Genomic DNA, 15,938 nt, shown 5'->3' with positions numbered 1-15,938 from the left:
TCACAGCAGTCTCTCTTCTTAGGCCAATCTGTAGGTTGTCAGCTCCTGTAACAGCCTCTAAACGTCCACCCGTGCTCTGGGGAGGAGAAACTGGCACTGTCCTAGCTCAGCATCCAGCCGCTGCAGTGGTAGTAGGGATCAGCCTGTCCCTAGGAGCTTGGAGTTTGTTCTCCATCACTCCAGCTGTGGAACCCCTGGACAGCTGACAGTACCCCGAGGCCAGCCCGGTGCCGTTGGCAAACAGCGGTGTAGCCGAGTGCTAGAGTAACTGGGGGAGCTGGGGGTTGCCCAAAACCTGTCCGGTGCTGTGCCCAAGTCTGTGGCTCTCAGGCTGCAGGTGGCTTTTGTGACTGTCTCTGTGGCCCAAGCTCTCTAACAAATGGTGGAGTTTGCTGTTTGTTGCTGTCTGAAACCAGCTTCTCCAGTTTTGATGGAGGATCAGTCACGGTGGAGCTGGGATAATACTTTGGTGCTTCCATTCTTTGAAGCAGCGTCATTAATTGCAGTGGCCTGCCTGATACCTGCATGCTTTTGTTGTGTGCTGGTGCTAGTGGTTGCTGCACCTTCAGCAGGACTGGTATTAGCGTGGATGGGACTGGAAATACCCTCCTCCTTACAAGTTTCCTGCTCTAAGAGGCAGACAGCTCACGCTGACCTGATAAATAACCTGATCCCCGGAACAAAATGTCCTGTAGCTAAGAAAAAATTATGTGGTGTTTTCTGGTCCAGGTAGAGAGCTGTTGCCACACAACACAGGTCCTGCCCTGATAGCTGGCGTTTGGCCATCTGGGGCAGGCAGTAACCCTGGAGGCACCGTGTAGGAGATGACCCGTGGCAGTAGGTGACTTCCCGTGGTTGTGCACAAAGCATTTTTGCAGGTTTCGCGTTGCCCGACCGCATCAGAGCCCTCTTTTCAGCACTGCCATCCACCCTGCCGCAGGTCTCGGGGGTGTTACGGCTGCTCTTTTTGAGGCTGCACTCGCTGAGGTTTTGTTTTGCCTGCAGGATGGGAGGGATCCCAGCAGTGAACGGCAAAGGAGAGCGTCTCCTGCTGCACGTAGGAATCATAGATATCCTTCAGTCGTACAGGTAGGTAACTTTGAAGCTGTCTGTCCTTTAACATCTTCTTTATACTGAATGAAAGCAGAAAGATTTTCTTCTCCGAAGCAGTTTGATCATGAGTAGGCAGGCTGCCTAAAGCTGTCTGTCGATGCCAGTTGGGGGCCGTGGATTTTTATCTTGTCCTTAGAATAGCTGGTGGCACAGAGCCTTTTTTTCGAAGATAGAATGAGTTGCTTATAAAGAAGTTTCCCGTCCCGGTGCCTGGGATGGGTAGCATCTCTCCGGGGTGGAAGGTGGTTTTCTGTCCGTCTTCCAGCCCAGCTCCTCCTTCCCTGTCGGGCTGCCAGGCAGTCCTGACCTGACTGCAGAGATGCCGGCGTGCTCGGCTGACCTCTCGGCTGGAGGAAAGCAACGCTCCAGATGAAGGAGGAATTGTTAGCAGCTCCGTGAGCAACACTCCAGATGAAGGAGGAATTGTTAGCAGCTCTGTGATCTCTCCTGTGTGGGGGATGAAAGGTGGCTTAGATACAGAGCATGTGCCTGAATCTGTCTCTCTTTTTCTCTCCATTTTTCCCCTGGAATTAGGTTCATCAAGAAGCTAGAACATACCTGGAAGGCCCTGGTCCATGACGGGGTGAGTGCCTGTATCGAGGCAGGGACTGTCCGGCCCTCGGCAGGATTACCTGCCTTGGTTTCATGCGTGCTAGTTGCTGCCGATTACCTCGCTATTTATAGTGCCTGAACTGGCACAGTTGAAGCAGATGAAAGGGATAGTTCTTGCCTCTTATGCCTCCACAGGGGTGTAGTGCCAATTATTCCCAATCAGGTTTTCTTGCTCACTCCACCTCCTCGCATGTTTAGCTGCCGTGCTACCAGCTTCCCTCCCCTGCTCCCATCTGTCGTTTCCCCCCTCCCCACGATACCAGGAGCTGTACGCACAAGGTGCGTGCGGTCGTGTATGTGTCGAGGAGCCCTGTGTTTGCTCTCTCTCTGGTGATTGACTGTGTTTCCACTTCAGTAAGCTATCTGTTAATAAATCCGTTTCAGTGTTACCCTGCTGTCTTGTCTCCTGCAGCAGGCAGATGTTTACAAAGCAGCAGCCTTGGATGTGGAAACTGTTTTTCAGCATGGCATAGCCTAGCTTCCCTTAAATATTAAGGCAAAGGAGATGGGTAGGTGCCAAGTCGTGGTAGCACGGTAGAATGTCAGAAGCAGACACAGCTTCGGTTTTACTATTTTAAACAAAAAGCACAAAACTTTTGAAATGTGTGGAGACCCTCGGCTGAATTTTGGTGTCTGCGTCATACACAAAGGTAGCCAGGTGTGCTTTGAATGTCAGCCAGCAAAGCCAGAAGAAATTTCATGTATGTAATTGGGCTAATATTTAAAAAACCCAGGAAGTCTACAAAGGAATAAAATCACCAAAATCCATTATAAAATTACAGCAAGAATATAATCAAATGCAATCAAATCAAAGGCAATGCCTCAGGCTTATTTATAGCATTAATCAGATCATTTCAGTTAAGCCTTTCCATTTTAAGGCTCTGTCAGTGCTAAGTGTTGGGATAAAAAAGACTGCCTTGGTTGTTACAGAAATTCTGCCTTGAGGGATAATTTTAAAATTAAACAATTGCTTTTTGCCTTTGTAGGACACGGTGTCGGTACACAGACCCAGCTTTTATGCAGAGAGGTTCTTCAAATTCATGACCAACACAGTGTTTCGAAAGAATTCCTGTAAGTACCTAGCCTGAGAGCTGTCGTTGCCCTTGTGATGTGAGGCAAGCCTTATCTCCATCTTGCTGCTTCAGTCCATGTGGAGAGTTTCGAGGCTGGAATCTGAGCAGGCTTTTCCACTGTAATACGGAGCAAAGCTGGGGAACTGCGAAGCCCGTCGGTTGTCACAGCTTGCTTTGTTCTGCTCAGACACCCCCCCAGGAGCTCACCCTGCAGCCTGACTCCAGCTCAGCCCTTTGGAGGTGGCGCTTGCAGAGCGTGTGTGTGTGTGTGTGTCGGAGGGCAGAAGCCTCTCCCCGTGAAGGGAGAAGTGCCTTTGGTGTCATAGTAGGTTTTGGTGGTAATTTTCCGCTTCTCATTTACTCTTCCCATCAAGCTCTGAAGTCGTCTCCCTCCAAGAAAGGGCGCAGTGCCTTGCTAGCTGTCAAGACGGCTGGTCCCACAGCTGCATTTTCAGCTAGCCAGCTTCCCTCCGAAAAGGACGATACGCAGTATGATCTTCGTGCGGCCAGGAGTTACCCCACGCTGGATGACGAAGGTAATGGTCTCGTTTGGTGGCCGATGAGTGTGTGATCACCCTCTCTTTCCTAGCAGTTCCTTAGGATCCTCCCCTGCTCTCGCCAAATTCCCCACTGTGCACCAACCGTGTCTTCCTTGACGGATTGCTCTTCATTGCATGTCTTGCTGTGCTTTGCAGGTGCTAAACTTAACCAGGACAGGGGAGAAGGTAAGAGTATATTGTTTTGTCACAGCACCAGCAGTTAGTTGATTGGGGAAGCAATGCCTCTGCATCGAAGAAGACCAAATCCCTTCTTTGCAGCACTGTATGGTTCTGCAGTAAAAATGGTTGCTTGCGTCACTGCTGCAAGGCAGCCGCTGCCAACTGGCACCAGCAGTCATAGCCCAAATGTAATCCGAAAGTTGAATTTTCCACCCTTTAAAAGAAAAAGGCGGGGGGGGGGGGGGATGACTAGGAACTGCAGGACTCTAGTGGTGGTGTTTGGACAGTTATAAGGGGCAAGATCTTGCCACTGGGGGAAAAAGTGAATGGCCTGGTTCTGTGCTGCCTTTTCATCACTTCCATCTGGGCTGGATTTACAGATGAGTGGCAAAGGACAGGCTCCTCGAGTGCATGGATTTCTACCCGTGCAAAGCAGTGAGCACTCAATTCATCTCTTAATTCACCTGGATATTTATCTCTGCGATCCAAGCCTTTAATCCAGCTTTGGTTACCAGTGAGATCTCTTCATTGGCATTATGTTTCCTGTAGCGTCTTGTCTGTCATGCTGGAAATAGTGCTTACTGACTCTCCCTAGAGGATGCCCTGGGAGAAGGTGCTGTGTTCCTGAACCCAGCTAAACTGGCCTGTTTGTGGTTTGAAGTGGCCGGTCCCAGTGAGGGTGTGCGGGTGGATCAGCCTCTCACAGGGCTGATATAGGTAAGGTGTTGGTGTTTGACCTACATGTCTTTTTTTCTTCCTGCATCCCTCCTGCGCGCCGGGCCAGCAGGCAGGCCAGACCTGCTACCCTGCACACCTCCTTCCTTTGAAGAAGCTACCACAGCCTCCATAGCCACAACACTATCTTCGACATCCCTCTCTGTTCCCGAGCGATCCCCTTCGGAGACCTCTGAGCAGCCCAGGTACAGGTGAGAACAGCGCTCGGCCCCGGCCCTCGCTGGCATCAGGCAGCAGCCCTTCCTCTTCGTGCTGCCTATCTCAGCAGGCTGCCCTATGCTCTGGAATGCTAATGACCGATTTTAATTAAATCTCTCCTGGGAGCAAGCAGACGAAGCTTTGATGGGATTAATTATTGCTGGGAGAAGTGTCAGCTGTTAAGTAGAACATCTCCCTCATGGGGTGGGGAGTTAGATTTGGGGGCAGGGGAGGGTTTCTGTCTTAAATTGCTCCTCGAACTCTGCTTTTCTGGTTTCTTTCTGTAGGAGGCGCACACACTCCTCAGGGCAGGATGGCAGGTGAGAAAAGCGTCTCATCTCTTCTCGCACTGCTGCACAGACACCTCACATTTGTCCTTGCACAAAGGTCTCTTGGAGGGCTGAATGTGAATCTCAGCAGCACCAAGGTTTTGGAATGGTCCTCTGTAGGATGATGGGCTTCTTCCTGCAATCAAATAATCCCCATTTCTTATGCAGAATTTTCCTTACAAGCAGATCTCTCAGTACTTTGCAAGGAATCTTAAATATTACCCCTGTTATTTGATGGGAAACGGGACAACTGAGTTGTCCAAACTTCCCCACCCAACCAGCGCCAGAATTGAGGAAGGTTCGTGTCCCTCTCTAGGTAAGTGAGCGTTAACAGCAGGAACATTCTCCCCCTGTGCATCTGCCGGCTGCCTGCGTGCGGTGGGGGTGAATACGGGGAAGGGCTTTGACTTTGTGAGGCACTGAGCGCCCTTAGTCCCCAGAGAAGCAGCTTCCAGCGTTTTCAGAAACTCGGGTACTTTGAGGTGTCTTTCCCCTCCTGTGGTGATACGTGGCTCAGAGCCGAGGGCAAGGTAGGACAAAAATCACCTGCTGTGTAGGGATGTCCAGATTTAGAGGCTCATATAAATACCTTGCGCGGTTTTGCACCAGTAAAAATGACCCCGTTGCCAGTGTCAGTGGGATCTGCGTGAAGACCCTGTGTTTGCTGCTGACGCTGCCCCAGCTTTCTGGGACATCTTGTAATGTTGTAAGTGCAGATCTTGAAATGCACATCAGAGACTCGGGCTTGGGATATGCTGTAGCCAGAGGAGCTGCTGGACAGCCTGACATCGTCTCTCCCTGCGGTTGATGTTTGGTGTTTCAGAGGAAGGCAAGGACTTTGGAAGATGAGGGCTTACACCATCTTACAGACATCTGCCCTCATTCCTAGCTTTTAGTCATTTGCAGAGCTTCAGACTGCATACACTGTGGAAAAAAAAAAAAAAAAACCACCACCTTTCTGTGGTATTTCTTAATGAAAATACCTCTGGATGCTGCGTGTTGCTGAATCTTGGTAAATTACTGTCACTGGAGGGTGAGGACCTACTTGCTGTTTATGTGCAGAACCTGCTGAAGCTTCAGGCACCCATAAAGCATCCCACCTCCTGCAGAATCCATTGTCTGAAATTGCTGAAAATTGGAGACTTAAACCCAGTGGTGGGACCCGTTTGGCAAAATGCAGTGACTTCATGCAAGTTACTCCGGGCTCCCTTGGTGCCTGATGGAGGGGGAGATGCTGGAGGAGGTGACTGCTCCTCCAGAAATAGGTCAGGTGAATTGAAGTGGCTGTCCCTGGACCAGAGAGGAAGCTTAGTATCTTGGTCAGAAGTAGAGCTGTCAGTCACAGATTTATCACAGCTACAACCACCCCACATAAGTATTTTTTTGCCTAGTTTCTCCGTTTCTGGCGTTGGTGTCTCGGCATGCCCTTCCTAGGAGAGCAGGGACCTGTGTATTTGTAGAGCCCTCTGTGATCCCCTGGTGACAGCCAGTGCAAGAGAAACGTGATTAAAGCGTGAACTGACATTCCTGAGCTGAAATGAAAAAAAAAAAAAAAACAACTTATCCCATTTGCTCAAGAACACGTCACACCTCTGGTTATTCTAATCTGCTGGGGAATTCCCTGCGGGTTTCGGAGATCCACCCCTGCGAGGAAGAGAGGAGCCGGTCAGCAGAGCCGCCTGCTGGCTCCAGCTCCCAGCCAGGGACAGCGCAGAGCAGGATGGTGCTGCCGATGAACCCGGCGCTCATCCCTTCCCGGAGACTGTGCCCTAGGCTTGGCAAGCGCCCCCTCCTCCTTCCCACGAGGACCGTGGAGCCAGCCCCGCTAGCGCAAGCGATTACTTTAATAGCGTGAGGTATTAAATTGAAAGTTGTCGCGTACAGCTCCTGAGCGTGCAGGTAGATCCGATGTTAACCCTGAAGCGCACTTGAGCTGTTTTGGTGGGCTGGGAATCTCGGAGGAGGTCGGAGGCTTTGGCCCTTGTGCAGGTGATGGGCAACACCAGGCTAAGTCTGGACACAGGTTCTCCCTGGAGGCCAGTTCTCCTCTTTCCTCCCGTACTCCATTTGATGCTGCCCATCTTTCCTGCAGCACTGCCTAATTATCCCCTGTCCTCTTTTCCCACCTCGTTAGTGTTGAGCGCTGCAGTGTGACAGGACCGACGATTGCCTGGGGGTTTGGGTGATCCAAATCCTCAATCCTGGGAGGTCTGATTGCTCCCGCTGAACCAAAATGAACAGCTCGGGCTGTGCCGGGAGCTGGGGGCTGGCAGCAGCCGCGTGCTGGGGCAGACCTGCACATCTTGCTGCTGCGGGAGGTTGTAGTGCAAGAAGCTGGGCTGACCTGGGACTGATTCAGGCTGATCTAGAATCGAGGACCGTGCATAACTAGTGCCTACCTAAGCCTTCGGGCTGTTCTTTTGGTTTCCAGGTCACACGAGGAGGTGCGGGTTGAGGAGGAGCTTCAGCAGATCAGTGTCGAGCTGGAGCCCAAGTGTGACGTTGAGATCGTAGCTCCTGAAGATGACAAAGAGTGAGTGTTGCGGAGCATTGGGCCGCTTTGGAGAGCCCTGCCCAGTGTCGTTTGCTTTGTGGCCGCTTCTGTTGGAGGCTGACTTTGTTGATTGCCTGGAGAGATGGGTCCTCCCCCAGACAGTTGGGTGAAGCTGAGCGCTGTTACTGACCTGACCTTTCTGCATGTTGACAGCGGAGCATCTTCAGCCCCTCTGTAATAAATCATAGTCTTGCTTGCTCCTTTGCTGGTCGCAGTGACTAGACTCTGTCATTTCTTTCCCTGCTCCAGAGAGGCGGCTTCTTCAGCCTGTGCCATCGTAACATCCACAGCTACAGTGGAGGTGGAGACAGCCAGCCAGGCCTCCGAACCAGCCAGCCAGGCCTCGGATGAAGATGACGTGCCAGTCACAGACATATACTTTGTAAGATGCCTTCTCCACCCGGCCTCTTAGAGGTGTGATGGGAAAGGGAAAGGTTGGGCGAGGCTGTAACAGTTTCAGTTTCAGGGCAGTGTCTGCCCCGTGCCATCTTCATGTTGAGCACCTCGAGATCTTAATGCCGGATGGGGTTTTTAACGCAGAGAGATGGGTTAACCCTTGGAGAACTCAAAAGAGCATCTCATGGAGCTCCAATGGGGGTGGCACTGCTGCTGTGGATGCAGCCGTAGGTGTGCTGCTCCACTTGCAAGCACGAGCGCTGAAGGGCTTATCTAGGCCAGCGTGTTCAGTCCTGTGATGAGCCAAAGCGAATGCAGGTGCAACTGAGAGGTTCTCCCTTCCTCGGCCAGGGAGCCTGGCTGTTCTCCTGAGCACAGACGTGCCACGGTGGCCTAGAGCCAGAGGCAGGTGGTTGCAGTGGGGCTGACCTCGGGCTCTGCTGAGCTCTGGCTTTTCCTTTCCCTGCAGGCAGATGCACTAGGTGATGCAGTGGCAATCTAGTGCTGAGACAGGGAGTAAGTGAGGTGGTTGCTGGTTGGCAGCAGAGTGCCGTGGAGCTTGGCGCTGTGTTCCTCAGTCAGCTCTTGCAATGTCTGAGCAGCTCCTGCAAACCGGAGAAGAGTTTTTAGCAACGTGTCCCACCTGCCCTGTGGATTCCCAGAGCAGAGCTGAAGGTCTGACCAGTGAGAGCTCCCCACTGTGCCTGGGCACTGGAACCTGCTCGTTAAAAGACGTGCCCAGCTCCTTCCTGCTCCGACTCATTGCTGTTGGTTATAGGGTGAGGGAGAGGAGTTGAGCCCTTCTGATGAGCTCCTTCACTCTAACCTAAAAATGGCAAAAAATTTGCCTTCCCCTGTGCTTGTGTGACTGCTGCAGAGCTGCTCACTCATTGCAGAGGCATCCCGAGGCTCACGGGAGCTGCGGAAGGAATTGGTTCCCTTTTAAAAGCTTGTCTGTTTGGGGTTTTTGTGCATGCTGTTCAAACTGCAGGCAGCTCCCTCTGACACTGGCTGCTCTTTCTTTGCCTGTGGATGGCAGTGGTGTACAGGCTGCCTGCAGATGCTGCCTGCTCCACTGGCAAATGTCTCCTAGCAAGGTCAGCTCCTCTTCCTCCCTGTCCCTGGGCATATGGACTCCTCTTAACTTGGGGGGTCCCCCTCTATCTGGAGGAAACCATCTGTGCGCAGTGTGTGCTCACAGAGAGTGTGACTGACTGCTCATCATCAGCATTTCATACTTCATCCGAGTCCTTGAGTTTTGCATTAAATGTGTGTCGTGTGCTGTGGAGTGTTTGTCACTGCTGGGATGAAGGGAAAAGCTGATTCGGGTTCCCATGGGTGTTCTCCTTGGAAAACCGCTTGAGCTGGAGCTCAGGCAAGGCTGCACCGGAGTGCCAGCGGGGCTCGGACCACAGCTGCTCTCTTGCAGGCGTGCTCTAGGGGCGATGGTTGGAGAAGGGATACGGTGTGCAGAGGATGATTTGTCAAGTCCGAGGGACTGTGATCTGATCTTTGGAAGTTTGCTCCTGAAAGAAGAGCGCTTTATCCTCCTGTTCACCCACAGGGGAATAAAAGTGCAGAGGTTGTGGCAGGGCATGGGCACTGCTCTTTGCACGCACGGCTTTCCTGCCCGCTGATCCATTCAGGCCTGGAGTTGCCCAACCCCTTGTTTTTTGCTTTCTCTTTCATCCTTTCTTTCACATCATCCTTTTTTCCTCTGTTTCCTTTCTCACCTCACTTGCCCTGGGGCTATCCAGTTCACAGATGGGAGGTACTGGATTTACTCTCCCCGCCAGCGCAGACTCCGAAGCACCTCGCTTTCCTCGGGGATTGTAAGTGAACACGCTAGCACGTAGGGGAGCAGAGCTGCAGCTTTGAAACACTGGGACCAGCATTCCCATTTCCCTTGGCCGCTGTGGCTCTGTGTTGTGTGGCATTAGGAACCAGCCCAGCAGAAACCAGAGAAGCATATCAAAATCACACAAGTGGATCTCCCTGTAGGATCTGGCAGAAACACATGCTCTGCCCAGCTTTTTCTGCACAGCTGCGGCCATGGGATGGGCTGCAAGATCACCCAGCCCTTGGGACAAATTTACAAGCACCAGACCCGGCCAAGGAGGCACCTGAGCCTTTGTAGATAATGTTACGCTCGGCTCCTTTGGCCCAGGAAGCCGGATGGCGTTCCAAAGAGACCATTAAGATGTTTTGAAGCTGCTAAAAATTCAGTTGCTAATACAACCTTTTAGGCTTGTGGCTGGGATGGTGAACAGCTCATAAAACCAGATAAGGTAGGAGTTGCTGTGGGGTTAGGGATGGTTTCTGCTTTCCAGCCCATCTGCTCTCCAATATCACCGATGTGCTCCCTCCTCGCTGCAAGTTTTCTGTGAGTGGTGAGAGTTTTCCTTTCCAAAACATGCAGGGAGGCAGTTGAGCATTTAGGGACTGAATCCAGAGCTCGGACTGTTCTGGGTTCTAGTATTTCCCCTGTCAGGCTTCGGCAGAGCTGATATCCTCAGAGGGTAACGGCCATGCTGTCAGACCCTCCACACAAGCATCTTGGTGTGGTCTTCCCAGCACCTGCCGCTGTGGTACCAGGCAGGGATGCAGGGGAGAGGGCATCAGGCAGGGTGCATGGGGAAGCAGGGGCAGTAACATGCTGATGGCATGGGGAAAGTGCTGCATCACTGTGGGCAAATGCGCAAAATCCACCCACCCCCCCCCAGTTCCTCCTGCCCCCTTGGCTGGGTTTGGCTGCCCCAGCGCCAGGAGGGTTAATACCAAGCGGATGCTCCTTTATCTCCCTGCTGGGTTTGCAGCTCCTCGCATGCATCTGAGCTCCTAAAAGGCTCTGAAAGAGGCTGGCTGGAGCATGTGGTTCAGTCAGGATGGATGAAAAACAGGATGTGGGACAGACTTTATGCCGTGTTGAGCTTTCCTGCACCTCGAGCAGAGCCCTGTAAGAAGCTCCAAGCAAGGGTTTCTTTTCCCTCCTTCCTCCCAGCGGTCTCTGCTAATATAGCTGCAATTATTGATGGGGTTCAGCATGCGGAGCCCAGTGCTTCAAAGCTCCTCTGGCTTCTTGTGTTTCCTTGTACCTCGAAGACTGTCACACTTGGTTCCCAGGTTGGGAACCCCCCCCAGGCTTCTTCCAAGTAGCTGGTTCCATTTCTCTTCCTTTGCAAACCGCAGGCTGAGTCAAAGGGGGCTTTTTCTTCTCTGTGGGAGACAAAAGAGCCTGTTTGCAGTGGAAGTGGGTCCCCCTGGGAACACTGGAAGCAGCCACCAGCCCTTGAATCTGCCCGGGCTGCTGTGTGCTGTGTCAGCAGCAGAAGCGTGTTTTGTCACACCAGTGCCCAGTGCTGCGGTAACCGGCTCCCTTAACGCACATCCCCTTTCCCCTCATTCTGTCCAAGGTCCGGTTGTGTTTTGCCTCCTTTGTGGTACTTGTTCCCATCACCCCACTGTCTCCGAGACTGGTGATAACTGTTTCCCTTCTGTGGCCACCATCCACCATGGTCTAACCCACCCATTGCTGCCTTGCTTGGCCTGCAGGGAAGGGGGAAGGCACAGCAAACCAGGTCAGGTCTCACTGTAAAAAGCCCTCCTGGACACCAGAGATACCTGCCTGTGGCACACACAGGGCTGGGGACACGGAGCTGGAGAGCTGGGAGTGGGTAGCAGGAGCCGAGAGCTCCGTCACTGCCCTTGGGTAAGTCACGTCCCATGTCTCAGTTTCTCTGGAGCCAGGGTGATGCTGCAGCAGGGAGCCGAGGCTTCCCTGGCATCTCAAAAGCTCTAAAACTGTGTCCCTGCCAGAGGAGAGGTGGTGCCATCCCCGCGGCAGCTGGAGCAGGGTCCGCTGGCAGCTGCTGGCAGGCTGCCCCGTGTCCCAGCTTGGTAGGGAGCAGGTATGTACTGAGGATGAGGAAGGCTCCTGCTGAGAGCAGGCGCCGAGCTCAGTTCCCTCCCTCCAGATGGACAGCTGTTCTTACTGTATTGTTTCCTACTCTTTTTATTTTCTCCTTTTATTTTTTTTTTCCTCTTCTCTCCTTTGCTCCCTGCTCTGCTGCTGCTCTCCTTGCATTCTCCCCGCCGTCTCTGGCCACTCTGGCAGCCGACAGACGAGAGGAGTTGGGTTTACTCCCCACTCCACTATAGCGCTCAGCTCCACTCTGTCTCCGATGAGGAGAGCGATACAGTAAGTGTACGAGAAACGTGCGCCGGGTGCCCGGTGGGTTGAGGTCGGAGCTTGCAGCGGGAGCTGCCGTGGCCTCTGCGGCAGCAGGTGGGATCTCCTGTGCTGGCAGAGACGCTCGGCGAGGGTTGTGGCTTGTTCCGAATCGGTTGGTTGCAGGGAAAGCTTTGGGGAGCTGAAGTTCTCCAGTCGTGTTGTCATTGCTGGAGAATAGGAAGCAAGCAGCCTGCTCTCATCCTGCTTTTGTTGATCTGGGGGAGTTGGCTGGGCTCGGACCTGAGTGCAGGATGGGTGCCTGGGTGCTGACTCCCTTCTCTCTGCCTCTTGCAGTAATCTCTATGCAGACACAGAAGCCCCAGAGAGCAGCGATTCCCTCTGCAGGTCGATGTGTTCCCTTTTCGTTGATGCAGCCGTTCCAGTGGGATGGGGAAGAGCTTGCTGATACCAGTATTGCTGCACTGCAGGATCCTGGGCACTGCATTTCAGAACGGAGCAAAACTATAACCGTGTATTTCTACTTACCCCAGACGTGGGCAGCAAAGAAATCACCCGCGCACCCGCAGCTCCCAAGGGAGACATCCAGCTGGGTGTAGAGAATCCTGGGTAGTAACACAGTGTTTTCCAGATGTGCACTACCGTAGCTACCTATCCATGTGTGATACTGTGAACCTTTTTAATTTTTTAATCATGTATTTATTTCTTTTATCTTTGCACAGAGACAGCACAAACGTGCTTTTTAAAACATTTAGTTTACTGCACTTTTTCTTTTTTTTTTTTTTTTCCTTTTTTTTTGGTCATATATTTGTGGATCAGAAAGGAGTGTGAAACCTCACTGGAGAATTGGTAGGAGCACATTGCTGGGGAGGGCAAGGGACCGAAGTGGCTTCGTTTGAGGCAGTAGCGTGGTCTAACCAACTGATGGAGTCAGGAGGTCTAAGGCTGTCCAGACTCTGCCACGGTTTTGCCGAGTGACCTAAGACAAGTCACTTAACCACTCTGTGCCTCGGTTTCCCCCATGCTAATGGGTGTACAGAACCCACTTTGGTTAAAGCACTTAAACCCTGGGATGAAAGGTGCTATGTAAATGCAATGTATTAAAGGCCATTGAATAGAATTGCTCCCATCTTACAGTAGTCCAAAGTAGCCATGCCAATTTACTTGGATTCAAAACTCGCTAGTGATTTCTCTTGATCTGTAACACTGTGCGGGGGCAGCAGACCAGTGCTGGCGACAGTGACGTGTCACCTCGGCTCTCCTCCCGATGTCGCGATGGGTTCTGCCTTCACCACGTGCTGACTGCTGCGTCACCCCGTCCCTCTGTGCTTGGAGTCCACACTTTGTCTCACCGGCTGCCGCCTGCTCCAGACACACGGGCACGGACGGACGGACGAGAACCGCGCTCCTCCAGCGAGCAGCCACGCTGGACTGCGAGTTCCCAGGTCTGCCCGGCTCCAGGTGTGGTTTGTCCGGCCGCTGCATCCTCCCGCAGCCACCCCGCACCTCGCATACATGGGGTGTACCTGACTGCCCAGTACCCGGGGGTCACGGACATCGGGTTCGCATGTTTCCTCCGTACCTCAGGGCTGTCGGGGAGGCGCGTGCACGTCTGCACACACTGGAGGCAGGAGCAGAAGACCTGACTCTGCCACCTCATCGCACCAGGCAGCCTTGTGTTCATGGACTCTGTTGGACAAAAAGCTGGGTGACTGGGATGTTGCCTGTGGTTACGTCTGCTGTTGGAAATTGCTGCTGGGGATGTCTTGAGTTTTGCTTTTCAAGGGCTGCAGGCTTTGGGTGAGAGGATTTGGAGTTGCTGAGTAGTGTTCAGACTGGGCTCATCCATCTGTCAGCAGGGCACCATCGCATCATCTTGAACTCCAGCGATCCGATCCCATCCTCGTCTCCCAGAGAGAAGGAAGGAAATCTTTTAGCCCAGAGGGAGCCAGGTCTTATTCACGTGCTTTACAAGCTTCACTTGAGAAGGAGGGTCAAAATCTCTTGAGAATCTTCAGACTGTCCTTGAGGTTCCTTGTAGAGGAGTGGGGAAGCGGGACCCTTCTCTTGGGGCTCAGTCCCCCCGGTCTGTCTTCACAGCAGCACTCAGGATGGGTCAGCTCAGGTACCAGAAGGTCACTGGGCTGGGGGGAAGCTCTTCCCTTCTCCCTTGTGCTGAATTTGGGGAGGATCTTCACAAATTGGTGTTTTCTTGCCTAAAAGTACGGGACCCAGGCTCCCGCCCTTGCCTGCAGATGCTGAAGGCTGTAGGGCATGCTTCTCTCAAGAGCACAGGCTGGGGCTCTTGCAAGCTGTTGCCATTAGATGTATTCATCTATTTACCAAATAATCTATCAAAAGTCTTTCCAGAGACTCTCCCCTTTCGGTCACTACCTGGGGACAGCTCGGTCACCCAGCTAGCACCATTGCTCCGTGCCAGGCCCTGCGGTGGGCTGGGGAACGGCTCCTCACCCCCCCCACGGCTCATGCCCGTCCCACCTGGGCTGCACGGGCAGTGCTGCGAGGGGCTCGGTAGTTTGGCGGAGGGGAGGTGGGAGGAGTGCAATACCCACTGGCTAACCTGCCTCTGGGCTGAAAACGAGAGGCTTCAAAATGCTAAAAATTCAGCCTTTTCCCCTATTTTTTTTTTTTTTCCCCCTCCAGAAGCATGATACCATGTGTAGAGAGGCTGGAGAGAGCCACATCCCTCTGCATCTTCAGGTGTTGCTCTTGGGTGCTGTGCTGGAGGAGGGTGGCTGTGGGCAAGGGCATGGGGGGGGGTCGAGCTTGGGCTCTCTGACCTAAGACCACCTTGTTTGTGGGCTGGTGGGTTTAGCATCATCAGGACTTTCCAACCAGCCAAAATCAAGCATCTTTTTAAGATGGTTTAAGCACCACTGATGGAGTCTTTATTCCTTTCCCTCATTTCGGGGCGGGGGGGGGTGGTGTCTCCAAAGCTGCTTAGCCTGTGTGCAGGGAGCATCTGAGCCCACCTTCACGCAGTATCTCAGTGAATGAACTTTGCAAGCTCGATCTCTGCTTGGTTCCAAGAGATGCGGGGAAACCCAGACCCTTTGCAGCATGTTCATTCCAAGCACCATCCTTCCTCAAGCGTTCAGGCTTCTTGAGACAATCCGCAGACGGTTCTGTAACGCTGAACCTTTCGGAGCGAGCAGGTCTGGATGTGGAGGGTTGGTCCTGTGAGAAGACAACTTGGTCAGCTGGAGGGAGCTTAGAGCAAACTTGGTCAACACGAGGGAACAGGAGGAAGCTTCTTTTAGGGAGATGCTGGGCTGAAATGGAAACTGCCCCTTTCCAGGCTTGTGCGTGCTCCCTGCTGCATGTCACCTGTCGGGTTAGCTCAGTGCTGGAGAGCTGCTTGGCCCCCCCTTCCCACAGAGGCTAAAAGGACCGGGGAGGTCAGAGCTTGCTCTTAGCCCACCTCGGTGTGGTGTGGCAGCGTGAGAGCCTTGGGGAGCCAGGGAGCATCTCCCCAGCGCTGGCACCGCTGTCTCGGCAGGACGCCCAGTCAGAGGAGGGCACGAGTAGGTCTTGCCCACAGGAAAGAGCATCAGTGCTTTTGTGGGGAAGGGAATAGTGCCTGTCCTGGGTCTGAATGTCCCTCCAGCTCACCTGAGGCATAAGTTGCCCTGTACCTTCGATGTCAGGGCTTCCTCCAGTGGCTCGCTGGCAGCTGCCATCCCTGGTGTAATGCCCTGCGCTCTCCATCCTTGGAAGGAAGCACCACGTTTCTTTCACTCCAAAATTTCAGCAGGGCAGCCCTGCAACGTAGCCGGTTCCCGTGTAGCCGTTTGCCACTGCTCCTTCATCCCCATCATCCTAGCCGGGACCCTCGGCTGTGCCCACAGCATTGCCTGGGCTGAGGCTGCTGGGGAGCTTTTGGCTCTGGCTCTCACCAAAGCGCCGGTGGCTGCTGCCTGCCAGGGTATGAATTTGGCAAGGGAAAACCAGCATCTCTCAGTGCTCGCCGTCAGGCTCCGGTCGTGTGGAGCCCCGGAG

The 15,938-nt window shown here is 53.2% G+C and overlaps 1 protein-coding gene across 14 annotated transcripts in view; it reads left to right on the top strand.

Annotated features, from left to right (window-relative positions):
• PIP5K1C (phosphatidylinositol-4-phosphate 5-kinase type 1 gamma) overlaps positions 1–13,038 on the top strand; it is a 47,062-nt gene extending 34,024 nt beyond the window's left edge. The window contains exons 9-20 of one of the 14 annotated variants that reach the window (XM_055804380.1): positions 1,006–1,089; positions 1,648–1,696; positions 2,712–2,796; positions 3,173–3,334; positions 3,494–3,523; positions 4,305–4,443; positions 4,738–4,770; positions 7,184–7,312; positions 7,583–7,715; positions 9,487–9,561; positions 11,844–11,927; positions 12,255–13,038. In XM_055804380.1, the coding sequence (XP_055660355.1) occupies positions 1,006–1,089; positions 1,648–1,696; positions 2,712–2,796; positions 3,173–3,334; positions 3,494–3,523; positions 4,305–4,443; positions 4,738–4,770; positions 7,184–7,312; positions 7,583–7,715; positions 9,487–9,561; positions 11,844–11,927; positions 12,255–12,257 (1,006 nt within the window). In that variant the 3' untranslated portion in view covers positions 12,258–13,038. Of the gene's footprint in view, positions 1–1,005; positions 1,090–1,647; positions 1,697–2,711; positions 2,797–3,172; positions 3,335–3,493; positions 3,524–4,301; positions 4,444–4,737; positions 4,771–7,183; positions 7,313–7,582; positions 7,716–8,198; positions 9,018–9,486; positions 11,638–11,843; positions 11,928–12,254 lie in introns of those variants that run through there. The other 13 variants (XM_055804381.1, XM_055804379.1, XR_008747266.1 and 10 more) reach the window with 13 other exon arrangements.
• The last annotated feature ends 2,900 nt before the right edge of the window (positions 13,039–15,938 follow it).

The sequence above is a fragment of the Falco peregrinus genome, chromosome 5 (genome assembly GCF_023634155.1).
Source record: "Falco peregrinus isolate bFalPer1 chromosome 5, bFalPer1.pri, whole genome shotgun sequence".
Classification (NCBI taxonomy): domain Eukaryota; kingdom Metazoa; phylum Chordata; class Aves; order Falconiformes; family Falconidae; genus Falco; species Falco peregrinus.
Note: the sequence above shows the minus strand (reverse complement) of the source record. Positions and strands in the feature narration are given on the sequence as shown.